Source organism: Erythrolamprus reginae, chromosome 3 (assembly GCF_031021105.1).
Source record: "Erythrolamprus reginae isolate rEryReg1 chromosome 3, rEryReg1.hap1, whole genome shotgun sequence".
In the NCBI taxonomy this organism is placed as follows: domain Eukaryota; kingdom Metazoa; phylum Chordata; class Lepidosauria; order Squamata; family Dipsadidae; genus Erythrolamprus; species Erythrolamprus reginae.
The window spans coordinates 112,078,267-112,091,980 of record NC_091952.1 but is presented as its reverse complement, the minus strand read 5'-3'; the positions used below and the strand labels follow the sequence as shown (position 1 = coordinate 112,091,980).

The 13,714-nt window shown below is 36.5% G+C and overlaps 1 protein-coding gene across 1 annotated transcript; it reads left to right on the top strand.

The window, feature by feature from the left end:
• The first annotated feature begins 841 nt into the window (after positions 1 to 841).
• On the top strand, positions 842 to 13,468 carry LOC139165776 (arylacetamide deacetylase-like 4). Its single transcript, XM_070749021.1, has 4 exons — positions 842 to 1,000; positions 4,384 to 4,600; positions 9,616 to 9,679; positions 12,648 to 13,468. Exons 1-4 carry the CDS (start codon positions 842 to 844, stop codon positions 13,420 to 13,422), a joined length of 1,215 nt encoding a protein of 404 aa, XP_070605122.1. The 3' UTR covers positions 13,423 to 13,468.
• Positions 13,469 to 13,714: the final 246 nt, after the last annotated feature.

The following is a 13,714-nucleotide window of genomic DNA, read 5'->3' as shown; positions in this document are numbered from 1 at the left end:
AGATGCTGCCATTTGGATTATTTCACCCTCTGCGCATGCGCAGAACTTTGCACTTACGCAGAGAATTTTAAAACCCCAATGGTATCATCCAGGTGAGTGGGAGAAGCCTCGTGCTGCAATCGCTACTGGCTCTAAGATGACCCACCGTACTGCCCAAACCAGGAGCATTGCACTATAGTGAGTATAGAGTGCAGTGAGATAGACATGACTCATAAAAAGAGATAGAAAAAAGGAAAATAATAATAATAATAATTTAATAATAATAATTTATTAGATTTATATGCTGCCCCTCTCCGAAGACTCGGGGCGGCTCACAACAACAATAATAACAGTGTTACAATGTAAACAAATCTAATATTAAAAACATCTTTAAAAAACCCCATCATTTAAAAACCATGCAAAAACTGTCTTTACTGGAAAGTTCCCAATAAATCCTAAATAACATCCAGTTAAGCTTCAAATTGCATTATGTCCTTTGAATCTGGATCTGTATTATTAATGGAACAGCCCAACTAATTATAATTATTGCCTTGTGGCTACAAACATGAATTGTGAGAAACAATGTTGGCTTTACACTGAGTCCACAAGAAAGAAGGATAAATTCTTTTAGCCTACTCTATTGCAATCCTGTCCTAGTTGTGATGACACTCCTACTCATTAATAAAGGATGATACTTTGATTAATATATTCCTCCTCCTGTCATTATAAATGCTTCATTCCAAAATCTTGCTCATTCTTAACTGGCTTTAGATGGAAGCTTAATTGCTACAATCCTCAAGTAGTTCTTGCCAAAAGAGCAGTACCTGTATTTTAGTTCAGGACTTTGTAAAGACGACTGAACATGCAGTTGTTCAGTGGTTTTTCACTTCTTCAGAACTGGTTCCTGAAATATTTTTTGATTCCTTATTTTAAAACCAGGAAAATAGATATTCATCTGGGTGACAAAGAGCCTTTCAAAATCTGGCTGCTTCATTTTGTGACGATCTCGACATTTAATTTGGTAAGAAGATTCTTCCTTCCTTTCTTCCTTTCTTTCCTTCCTTCCTTCCTTCCTTCCTTCCGATCTGGGATTCTTATATATGATTGATAAATCTGTTTCTAGAGGAATAGTTTTATCCTATATCTCTGAATCTGTTTTGGTTAGAAACCATCCAAGTTCAAAAGCCAAAGTTATTGGAGCTTTAAGGCCTCTCGTCAAGACAGTGCACTAGAAATGAAGTTCCTGAAGAATAGAGAGCTCTCACTGAAAATAATTGGTTAATATATTTAAATGTGAGGTGAGGAACAATATGAGAGACTGCCTCAGGAAAGAAATAGAGTGAGGCATCTTCAGATGAAGCTTGTCAAACCAGTTTGGTGGGATTTAAAAAATCCTGATTGTATGAGGGTCGCCCAGAAAGTAATGCACCACATTTTTTTCCCTCAGCCTACAGTAATGGTACGAATGGGACTTTTAGATATACATTATTTGAATTGTCAGGAGTATGTGTATAAATTTTGTGTTTTTCTAGCGTAGCTGCAGGCGTGTTTCGAAATGGCATCTGTAAGCGATGTACGTTACAAGCAACGTGTCATCATTGAATTTCTCACTGTTTAGAAAGAAACTGTTGGGAACATTCACAAACATTTGTGTACAGTCAACAGAAATATGATGAGTCGCGGAAGACATTTTGAGGATGATGAAGAGGTGATTTGCACAGTGCAGAAATGGCTTTGTGACCAGAACAAGGAGTGGTACCGACAGGGCATACACACCCTTGTGTCTCGCTGGAGGAAGGCCATAGAAAAGGATGGAGATTATGTGGAATAGGGAATGTATAAGAAGCATCATTCTTTATTGTGTGTCAGTTTCATCGTGTTCAATAAATAATAGTTGAAGCAAAAAAATTGGTGTATTACTTTCTGGGCAACCTTCATAATAGATGCTGTTTTGGTATGCCAATTTTATTTTTACTTTTTGTCCATATATGCTACATAAATATTGAACTAACATGTCTTGAATGTATAATTTCTAATGGCCATAGAGACTTGAGTTTCTCCCAGGCCTTAGGCTGGGATGGGAGCTGAATCTATCACATGTGTACTTGGTATGGGAGGTGCTACAGCATCTTGTGTTTAACAGTTTTATCCTGCAAAGGAGTGTATTTTTCTATGCTGTGATTGTCAATTACCCAGAATTACATTGTACAGGTAGTCCTTGGCTTCATGATCCCCATGGAGCCCAAAATTTCTGTGACTAAGCAAGACAGTTATTGAATGAGTTTTGCCTCCATTTTACGACCTTGCTTCCCACAGTTCTTAACTGAATCATTGCAGTCATTATTAATACAATTGTTAAGTGAATCTGGATCCCCCCATTGACTTTAGTTTATCAAAAGTTTGCAAAAAGTAATCACATGAGCCCAGGACACTGCATGAGTGTCTTATAAGCATGAGTCAGTTACCAAGTGTTTGAATTTTGATCACACGACCATAACACTATTGCAACGGTCAAAGGTATGAAAAACAATCATAAATCACTTTTTCAGTGCCTTCAATGTAACTTCAAACAGTCACTAAGGGAATGGTTGTAAGTCCAGGACTACCTGTATAAAGGACTGGACACACATATATTTTAAAATAAGTACCATATTTTTTTTGTATAAGACACATCTTTTTTTTGGAGAGGGGCATGGCCAAGTGCCATGGTGACATGGAGTTCCCCGTGCTCTAGAAGGGAATCCTGAATCCCTGTTGCCTGGAGATCTGGTTCAATTGGAACCAGGTCAAAACTGGAAGGGCGGTGAAGAAGAGGGACATTATCAGGGATCTGGTAAAGAAAATGGTTGATTGTTATTTGACTCTTTGATTACTATTTGATTATTAAGAATAATGGTAAGAGAATTTTCAACATGGGTGATTAATGGTTATTCAGAACTTTATGATGACTATACTGGGATTTACAGTGAAAAAATAAATAAAAGGAATAGGCTATGATTATTACACTAGGATTTACTGTGGAAAAAAGAATAAGCTATGATTATTACATTGGGATTTACTGTGGAAAAAAGAATAGGGTATGATTTTTACACTGGGATTTACTGTGGAAAAAAATAAAAAAGAGATACTTGTGAAATGATTGTTAATTTTTTTATAGATATAGTGGATAATGACAAATTAATGATACAATTAAGAGAAAATTTTGGGAAAGTTTAATTATACCATAGTTTGATATAATTTTAATTTTTTGAATAAAATTTCATATGATATACTTGTAATACAAAAAGGGAAGATACAGTATGATTAAGTAATAAAATAAGTTAATGTGTTTAGGCCTTTGGAATTTGAATAATTTATGTTTTCGCCTGTATTATAAAGGATATTAATTAGATATAAGGCATAAGATAGTCAATATGAATTGATATTTCTTGTTTGAAGATAAGTGAATTTGAAATCTTTTTTAAAAAGGGCATTTAACTATGGAAAATGGGGGTCAATAAATATGAATGAATGTGTAAGGATATAAGAAAATGATTGAAACACTATGGCTTAGATTTATTAGGCAAGAGAAAACAGCTAACAGATAAACAAAGCAATAGCATTTAAATCTAAATAGAAAACAAAACAATCTTTGTAATCCAGGTGGCAAAACTAGAAAAGGAAGTAGCATGAGATAAATAGATATGAAATTGTTGTGGTTGGTATTGATTATTATATTTAATGATTGATATATTATATTGTATTGCATTTAAGGTATATGATATTTCATGTATATATGTTTGGAGAAAAATTAATGCATCTTTTTACCCCCAAAAAAGAGTGAATACCTGGGTGCGTCTTATACACCAAATGTTGCCCCACCAGCCACCGTTACATTTTGGCTTCTGCCTCTCAGCAAAGTCAGCATATTGATCCCAATAATTTGAGTCTTCATTTTACCAACATCAAAAGGATAGAAGGCTGAGTCAACCTTGAACTAGTCAGAACTGAATTCCTGACAGTGAGCAGAGTTAGCCTGCAATATTGCATTCTAACTACTGCAGCACCATACCACCACATCCATGCAGAGCAAGGAGGAATGTGTTTTGTCTCAGAGTTGTTCACCCAACCCCAATTCTCCCAGAGTTTGGAAAATCCTGAAACTTACGAATGAGGTTTTTTTAAATGTTCTCTTATGTTCTGAAGCTGCTCGTATAAAAAGGTTTAATTATTATAAATACTGCTGCTGAGAAGAAGAAGAAAACCTTGTGTTGAATCAGTTTAAGTATAATTGCCACTAGTGCTTTATACCCATCAAAGTTGTGCAACAATTCAGCAATTAAGACTATCTTTTATTTTAGAATTTGGTGAAATTATTTTTTATTCATAATTTCTAATCTACAATCTTTTCTTATTGTAAAATAGGGAAAGATTTTTGAGAAATTGGGCATCTGTGGTCAAGTCAAGTTTATAAGATTTGCAATGAGTTTAGTACCACAAGTGAAGGACCCAAAGCTCTGCATTACAGATACAACATTTGAAAATGTGCCAGTAAGGATTTATCAGCCCAAAAAGACAAATCCTGGCCCAAGAAAAGGATTGATATTCCTACATGGAGGATGTGGCATGTTTGGATGCAAAAGTAAGATATTTCTTTTTTTCTTTTTTTAATAAAATTTTATTACAAATATATACACATTTACATACAATATGTTTTATATTAATACAATGCTAAATCAACGCATAACAAATAAACGAACAAACAAACATGACAAACAAACAAACAAACAAAAAGAAAATATTCTTAAAAAAAAGATCTAATTGCTTATTTAAGTACATTAATAACAATAACTATTCACTTAGTATATTTTATAATATTTGTACTTGTATTCCCTTCAGGAGGTAAGTTTTGAATGATTTTTGATTTTAAATTATTTTCTGGTGAAGCATGTTGTCTCCTCAGCGTATACCATTTTCTCTTGTAGGTTGTCACTGTTCTTTAAATCATTTAATTCTTTCTTATCCGCCTTCTTTTATTCATATTCAATTTCTTTAATGTCATACAGATCTTTTTTTATAAAAAGGTTTTTTGTATATATGTCTTTTGTATTTTTTTTTCTATGTAATGAAAAGGATATAAAGTATTGTTAATTTGATTTTTTCTTTTGAATTTTATTTCTTTTCTTAAACCAGTTATAAAGATGTATCCAGGTTTTATCGTGTTCGGAATCCTCTTTATTTTTTAATTTAATTGTTAGTGTGTCAAATTCAGCACAGTCTAATATTTTTTTAATTATCAAATCGTCTTCAGGTGGTTCGGGTTGCTTCCAATTTTGGGCTATCGTTATTCTAATTGCTGTCAATATATGAATTAATAAGTAGTGTTTGTTTTTTTCAATTTTTTGATCTATAATTCCCAGGAGAAAGGCTTCAGATTTTTTATTTATCTTCATTTGTAAAATCTCTTCTATCCAATTCTGCATTTTGTTCCAGAATTTTTTCATTTTTGAGCAGGTCCACCAAATGTGGTAGTATGTCCCCATTTTTTTACACCTCCAACATTTTGGGCTTGTTCCTTTATACATTTTGGCTAATGTTGCCGGTGGAAGGTGCCACCTATAATACATTTTGTATATGTTTTCCTTATAAGCTGTAGATTTTGTTAATTTATAGTTTTTGGTCCAAATTGATTCCCACTTATCTAAATTTATGCTATAACCAAAATTTTTGCCCCAACTATGTATACTATTTTTAACGATGTGTTCCTCCATTTTATAGTGTAGCATATATTTATATATTTTGGAAATCATTTTTTTTTCTTGGCCTAAAATTATCTTATCTAATTCATATATTAACTTTTCCTTTTAAAATTCTCATGGATGACATATATTTGTAATTGGTCAGTATTATGGGAAAACTGAGGGAGGGAGAAAGAAAAAGGATGGTTTCCCCACAATTAAGAGAGGAATTCTTGCCTAAGCACAGTTGAACCAGAAGACCCTCCCCCCCAAGTCCTTTTCAACTCTGTTATTTTATTCTGTTCTAAATATTGCAGCTATTGTGCTATTTTATTTTGAGTTGGACTAAGGAGAAATTTCCTAAGGGGGAGAACAATTAGATTGGGTGGGAGTGATATTGAGCTGGCCATGTCCACCCACTCTCATGTCCACCCACCCACATCCACCCATTCAATGACCATCAAACCATGCCCACAGAAATGGTAGTAAAAATAATTGAATCTCACCACTGGAATGTGCATACCTATGCACTTAAACCATCAATTGTTGGATGTCCAAACAAGTTGAGTATAAAAGCTTTACTGAAATTGGAATGTAGACACAAAGTCTCAGCTGTGGAACAATTATAGAAATATACTGCCATGCAAATCTAAAGTTAATGTCCAGGAAAAGATCTTTTTCCATCTGTTTCAAAAGTGGTCTTCTACAAACCAAGACTTCTTAGACAGCCTGCTCCTGGAGATTTTGATTGCTTCAGATTGCTCAAGATGGCTATTAGATTCTTAATCAGTTAGATACCTTCTCAGATAGTCAGATTCTAATCCAGACACGACTAGAATTAATATCCTTCTTTAGAGCTTAGAAATACATGTTTTATTAACTAATTGATGCTTCAAATGCTATAATAGAAAGAAGAAAATTATTTATCTGGCTAATGGCTTTTTCCTAATACAAAGATTTAATGCACAATTTTGCATAATATTGCATCAATCTGAAAGGAGCATCTTTTAGGGTATAATTAAAGTATCCATTTGTACAGTATGTATATTTTGAAATGACTTGCCATTAAAAATGGTTCTTGCATTGCCTGTTTTAATTCAACAACCAAAATACTCTCGCCCAAGTACCCTTTCAATGAAGTGGCCTGTTCAAAACAGAAGACACAATTCAGAGGAGAAATTGGGACATTAGGAATTGGGACACAACATCGCATTGATATTATGTAGTTTAGTGATGAAACATTTGCAAGAAAAACTCACCAAGGACTCCATAGTACAATCCTGAGATACAAATAGCCTCTTCTGTCTATATATAGAGATATATTTACTTACTTACTTACTTATTTGGATTTGTATATGATGTTGCTGTCCCAATTTCTAATGGTACTAGTCTGGTAATGATGCCAAATCTGGCCCTGGGTTGTACCTTGGCTTATCTTTTCCAATAAGCAACCAAGTTAGATGATCATTGAAAAGCAATCCATGAAAATGGGGAACCTCGAGAAATGGATTACATTTACTTCTATGGCATAAGAAAAGAACTTCTAAGCAAAAGTTGATTGGGTTAGAAATAGTCATCTGTCCAGTTACATCACAAGAATTAAAGCATCCAATAACATTTGAGTATAGCCATAGAAAAGAGTACAAAAGTACAAATAAAAGAAACATTTGCAAATGAAAAACACCAAAATGGATATGGGTAAGATATACTGCTCAAAAAAAATATATAAAGGAAACACTCAAATAACACATCCTAGATCTGAATGAATGAAATATTCTCATTGAATATTTCATTTGCACAACTATTCCATTTGCACAACAGCATGTGAAATTGACTGTCAGTCAGTGTTGCTTCCTAAGTGGACAGTTTGATTTTACACACACACACACACACACACACACACACACACACACACACACACATATTTGAGCAGTGTATATTACCAGTGATTCCCAAGGTTGAGTTTGACTATGTTTTTGGTTAATGAAGGCTTGAAAACAGCTGAAATTAAAACTTATCTATAGTACAATGTACTGAATGCTCTCCTGCTCAGTTCTGGTTTCTGAAAGAGAAGCTTTTTCTTGAAGGTTAAGTCTTCTGGGAAACTATTAGCATTATATTTTAAAGAAACCAATTTTAAAAGAAAAAGTAACCCATGTTGTGCAACAGTATTACAAAAATCATGTTTCAAATATTAGAAAGTCAGTAATACAACATCTGCAAGAAAACTACCAACCTCAGAGAGCTCTACACATCATATAAAAAATTGCAAGGAAAATGAAAATAAAAGTAAAATAGGAGAGAAAGGGGGAAATAGAAAAAAGGGTAGGATGAGGGGGGAGGGGGAATCATTGACTCATTTCAATGCAGTAGAATACATCAAATCTCAACTTTTTAATTTTATATAATATATACTAGCCACTTCTATAAAAATCAAACCTATTGATCAACAAAACCCAAACTCAAAGTATCATTTTTTTCCCACCTCAGGAACAAAGTCCAAAAGCAGTTTGCAAGTTCCACAAAATTAATTGTGTTCTTTTTTAATCAAAGCTGTCAGTTTAGCCATCTCTGCTAACTTTATCAACTTTTGCAGCCATTCCTCCACTGTGGGAATCACAGCTTCCTTCCATTTTTGTGCAAAAAGTAATTTTGCTGCCACCAACATATATAACATCAAAGTTCAAATTTTCAAGCTCTTTATGCTAAAAGAAAAGTCTCTGGTTTTATCTTTATATTCACTTTAAAAATCTTCTATATATTACACTGTGAATCCTACTCCAATATTTCTTTGCTTTAATCATATGTCCACCACAAATAATAAAAAATTCTTTCTTTACATTTACATTTCAAACATTTGAAATTCCTTTATATATTCTTGACAACTTATCTTCTGTTAGATACCAATGATACTCCATCTTATATATTTTTCAATGCAAAGTTTAGATCTTTCATCCTGTAGTTCAAGCACTGCACTATATATAAAATTATTTGCCCACTGAATCATACAATGCTTTACATCCTCTTTCTCCAAATTCAAATTCAATAACAAATTATAAACTTTAGCAATAAGATGCTCATCACTGCCACAGAGTAGGATATCCAATTCATTTTTCACAAAATCAATTTTTAAAAAAATCTATGATAGTTTAAATCTTCCTTTCAATTGTAAATATGTAAACCAATGGCAAACATCTCCTTTGATTTTATTTGTTATTGATTTGATTTGATTTCTATGCTTCCCTTCTCCTGAGACTCAGGACAGATTACAACATGTAGAAATCTAAATAAAATTTACAGATTACAATCCCCATAATTAAAAGTTAACAACCGATTCACACATCATCCATCACACATTCATTCATTGGGGGGTGGGGGGGCAAGATGTTAACATTTCAATGGGCCTGGCCTGCCGGCAGAGGTGGATCTTTAAAAGTTTACGGAAGGCAGGGAGAGTGGGGATAGTATGTAACTCGGAGGGGAGCTTGTTCCATAGACCTGGGGCCACCACAGAGAAGGTTCTTTTCCTAGGCCCTGCCAGATGACATTGTCTGGCTGACGGTACCTGACCGGCCGCTGGGATCTATGAGGCAGAAGACTGCCCCATAAGTAATCTTGTCCCATGCCATGTAGGGCATTTAGATTGTGTTTGGAGATTAATTAGTAACTAGTACAGCTTGCGGAATGCTGTAGAGACATGGGCATGTCTTGGCAAGCCCATGATTGCTCACGCAGCTGCATTCTGTACTACCTACAGCCGCTGTACACTCTTCAAAGGTAGCCCCATGTAACTCCTCTTTAGATTTGAGGTAGGGTCATTGTGATAGAAAGAAATTATTTGGTCATAAGTCAAGACAAGGTCAATGATAAGTTTGCAATGTGGAAGTATCTGAACATTAATACTTATTTTTTCCCCTAGGAACTTATAACACACTATGCTGCTATCTTTCTCGAGAAAGTGATTCAGTGATAGTATTTGTAGAGTAAGTGATTTTATATGTATGCTTTTACTACTTTATTTTTATGCATCTTTTAATGTTTTTGCTGTTAGGCTTGGGCACTGCTTAATAGGAAAAAGGGGTAAAAATGATAACAACAATAATAATTAATAAGTATGGCTGCAATTCTGTCTCCCTATTCTCTAGTCTCATTGGTAGGGACTGAGTTCAATTTGAATATTAGGCAGGTCCCGCCCCCGAGCCCCTCAGTCAAAAAGGAAACGAAGAAAAACTAGTGGTCCTAGACCAAAAACTGGGTGGGTTTGGACTCTCCTTGCAGTGCATTGAGAAGACCGTTCAGGTAAGTTCAATGGTTCTTCTCCAATGCACTTGCAAGGAGAGTCCAATGTGGGATATACCCAAGTTCCAATCAAAGGGAGGGAGAATGATGGACCACGGTCGCTGGACTTGAGCATACCCGTTGTAGGACCCGCCTCCCAAAGGCTGCCTCCGAAGAGGCGAATGAATCAATGCGGTAGTGTTTTATAAAAGTTGACGGCGACGCCCACGTGGCCGCCTTGCAAATATCTTCGAGGGACGCTTGTGTAGCCCACAAAATATATTTTCAGCCTCAAAGAGAGATTCAGTCCCTCAGTCCTCTCTTCCCCCAGTTATCACACAACCAACAATGACTTTTTGTTTCCATTGGGGGTGTAGTTTAAACATCAGGAAAGGAAAAGCAATAAAATTGGAGCAGATCAAAGGAACATTTGGATTGGCACAGGACACAGTATTGCTATTCTTCAAAAAGTCCTAGGGAAGAGTCTCTGCCCTTAAGGCATCCTTCATTTCTTTCCTAGTCCTCCAGTCATAAAAGTAAAGAAAAAGAGGAGGAGGGGTGGAATGGCTAATTTGTCTTCTTTCTCAACTGAGTCAGAAAAAGTGGGATCAGTGCCCGGCACCCTTCTTTGGGCTTTCTCTGTCAAGAAAAGCAGAATAAATTATACTTTAAGGATCTGCAGAACAAAACACTGCACATTGTGCAACTTTGCCAAAAACTGCCATATGATTGCATCCTTTTTGTCTTCTGTCAATCAGGCTCACAAATCCAAATTTATTTTATCAGAGACCGCTCAGATCTGTTTTGAAATAATTGCCTAATTCTTCTGCCCCCTGGTGGCAGAGATACATTATCCTTGGGGAGAAATTGAAAAAGTAGAGGTAGTCTCAAATTACAACCATGAAATGTTGAGCCCAACATTTCTGTTGCTAAGTTAAACTCTTTGTTAAGCGAGTTTTGCAACATGTTATGACTTTTCTTGCCCCAGTTGTTAAGTGAATCACTGCTTTTGGCAAGTTAGTATCATGGCTGTTGAGCGAATCTGGTTTCCCCATTGACTTTGTTAGAAGTTTACAAAAGGTGATCACATGACCCTGGGACACTGCAACCAATATAAATATGAGTCAGTTGAATTTTGATTATGTGACCTTGGAGATACTGCAGTGGTAGTAAGCAGTGAAGGGCTACCAAAAAAATTTCTACCACACTGTGGGCGTGGCTTATGCAGGATGCCCTGCATTTTATTTCAACATCTTTCAGTGCAAATTGGGTGCTCTGGGGTGGAGCTCCATTTTTGCTACCCCACTGCATTCGTCCCCATCTGGGAAGTAGCCTACCCCTGCTAGTAAGTGTGAAAAACAGTCCTAAGTCACTTTTTCAGGGCCATGGTAACTTTGAACCGGGGTGAAATCCAACAGGTTCTGGAGAACCAGTAGTGGAAATTTTGAGCAGTTTGGAGAACCGGTAGCAGAAATTTTGAGTGGTTCAGAAAACCAGCAAATATCACCTGCTTCCACCCATGCCTTCTGCTTGCACCTCAGGCGGGAGGTGACTGCGGGAGGCTGGAGGAGAAGCCGGGCAGGAGAGAGGGAAGCTCATCCGAGGCCAGGAAGGAGGAAAGAGGAAAAAAGCAATGAGCCCAGATGCAGCAGCAGCAGGGAAGAAAAGGAGAGCTGAGCTAAGACCAGTAATCCAGGAAGTGACAGCTGCCGATCAGCTAGAGCTGCACCCTCATCTTCATTTCCGCCGGTGGAACTGCGTTCCACCCCGTCCTGCCTACTGCCCACCCCTGGACCATCTCATAACACTGGGATTGGCCCATACCAATCATGTCAGCAAGAGAGTCATTCTGTGGGCCTTGTCAGCCCAATTATTCTGGCAGACAGGGTCCAGGAGAAGAGCATTCTCTGCTGTTACTCCTGCTCACTGAATCATCTTGCCCTCATCTCTAGGCTCTTGTCCTAAGAGCCTAAAGATGTGGCTGTGCCAGTCAGCTTAGGGTTCCAGTGGAAGAACAACACTGTGAAGGTGATTGATTGAGAATAACAGTTCCCACCTTGGCCCACACTCCGCCTCCGTCCTCCCTGTGTATCTTGGTTTTAATGTTTGTTTTTAACTTTTTATGTTTTAGCTATTATGTAACTATAAGCTGTCCAGAGTTACCCTATGGTAAGATGGGGAATGAATGAATGAATGAACGAATGAACGAACAAACAAACAAACAAACAAACCACAGCAGATCCCACATTGTAAGTGAGCACAGCTACATGACATTTTGAAATGAAATTGCCATTAATAAGGTGTGAGAACGTATTGTAGTCAGTAAGGGGGCTAATATTTCCTCCTTGTTTTCTGTATGTGGCTCTGTAGCCCCATCCTTTGCTCTGAAACAAAGAAATGGAAGGAATCTACAGAACAACTCTGCACTGGGAGAAGTAGCAGAGAGATACATCCAAGGAGAAGGGAATTACTGTTCCTATCAGCAGTGAAAGTACAAGATGTCCAACTGCCATCTCCTTATCAGAATAGTAAAAATATATTAAAATTAAACAATTGATATAGTGCATCCTTTTATTGGAACCCAACAATATATTGTCTTCAGGGGCTATCTCAGAATACCTAATTCCTTCCGATAAAATTTCAAGGTCTGACAAAGTCTTATTGTTCTTGCAGCTATCGTTTAGGTCCAGAGCACCAACATCCTGCCCAGATATCAGATGCCCTAGCAACCACCCTGTATTTTACGAAACACGCCAAAGACTATGGAGTCGATCCAAATCACATTCTTCTTGCTGGAGATAGTAGTGGTGGAACGCTGGTTGCTTTGGTTTGTCAAGAAATGGTCAAAATAGGGAATCAGCCAAAGATCCGAGCACAGATGTTTATATATCCTTTCCTGCAGAGACTGGATCTTCTGCTACCATCCCATCTTCAAAACCAGTATGGTCCTTTTCTAACCAGAAAGCGGGTTTTAAGCTTTGGTTTAAAATATATTAACCAGGAATCTGCAGACAAAGAAAAACTGGGAAGGAATGCCCATGTTCCTGAAGACTTGAAGCAGAAATTCAAGAAATGGATTAGTGCAGATCTTATCCCCAGCGAGTTTAAAGCCAGAGGTTATAATCCCCCAATGCCAGCTCCATTTTCGAAAGAACTCTATGAAGCATCTAAACTTGGTGATAAGACAATGCAGTCACCAATTATCAGTGAGGATGACATTGTAAAGCAACTTCCTGAGACATACATGTTGACCTGTGAATATGACGTACTTCGGGATGATGGACTGCTCTACAAAAAAAGACTAGAGGACAATGGAGTGCCTGTGACTTGGAATCATCTAAAAGAGGGATTCCATGGATTTATAACATTTATCGACACTGGAATTTTTGATCTTTCATTTACAAAACCAGCAGTTGAAAATATGGTTTCCTTTATTAAGGGGCTCTAAAATTGGGAACAGGAAAGTAGCCCGAAGTCATCCATTTGTACTAATAGAAGGAATAATTAAAATATATTATTTAAATCTTTCATTTATATGACAACTTAATGGTTCACTGTAAAATCCTTTATAAAATACATTTCCTAGTCATTGAATCCAAAGAAGTATTATTACCTTATTTTCTACAGCAAGAATTGGTCTGGTTATTTTAGTTTGGACTGGTTTGGTATTTCTCTCTCCCTTCATAGAAAATGTTGATCCAATATCACATCACTGACAGGAGCAAGGATGTCAGTCTTTG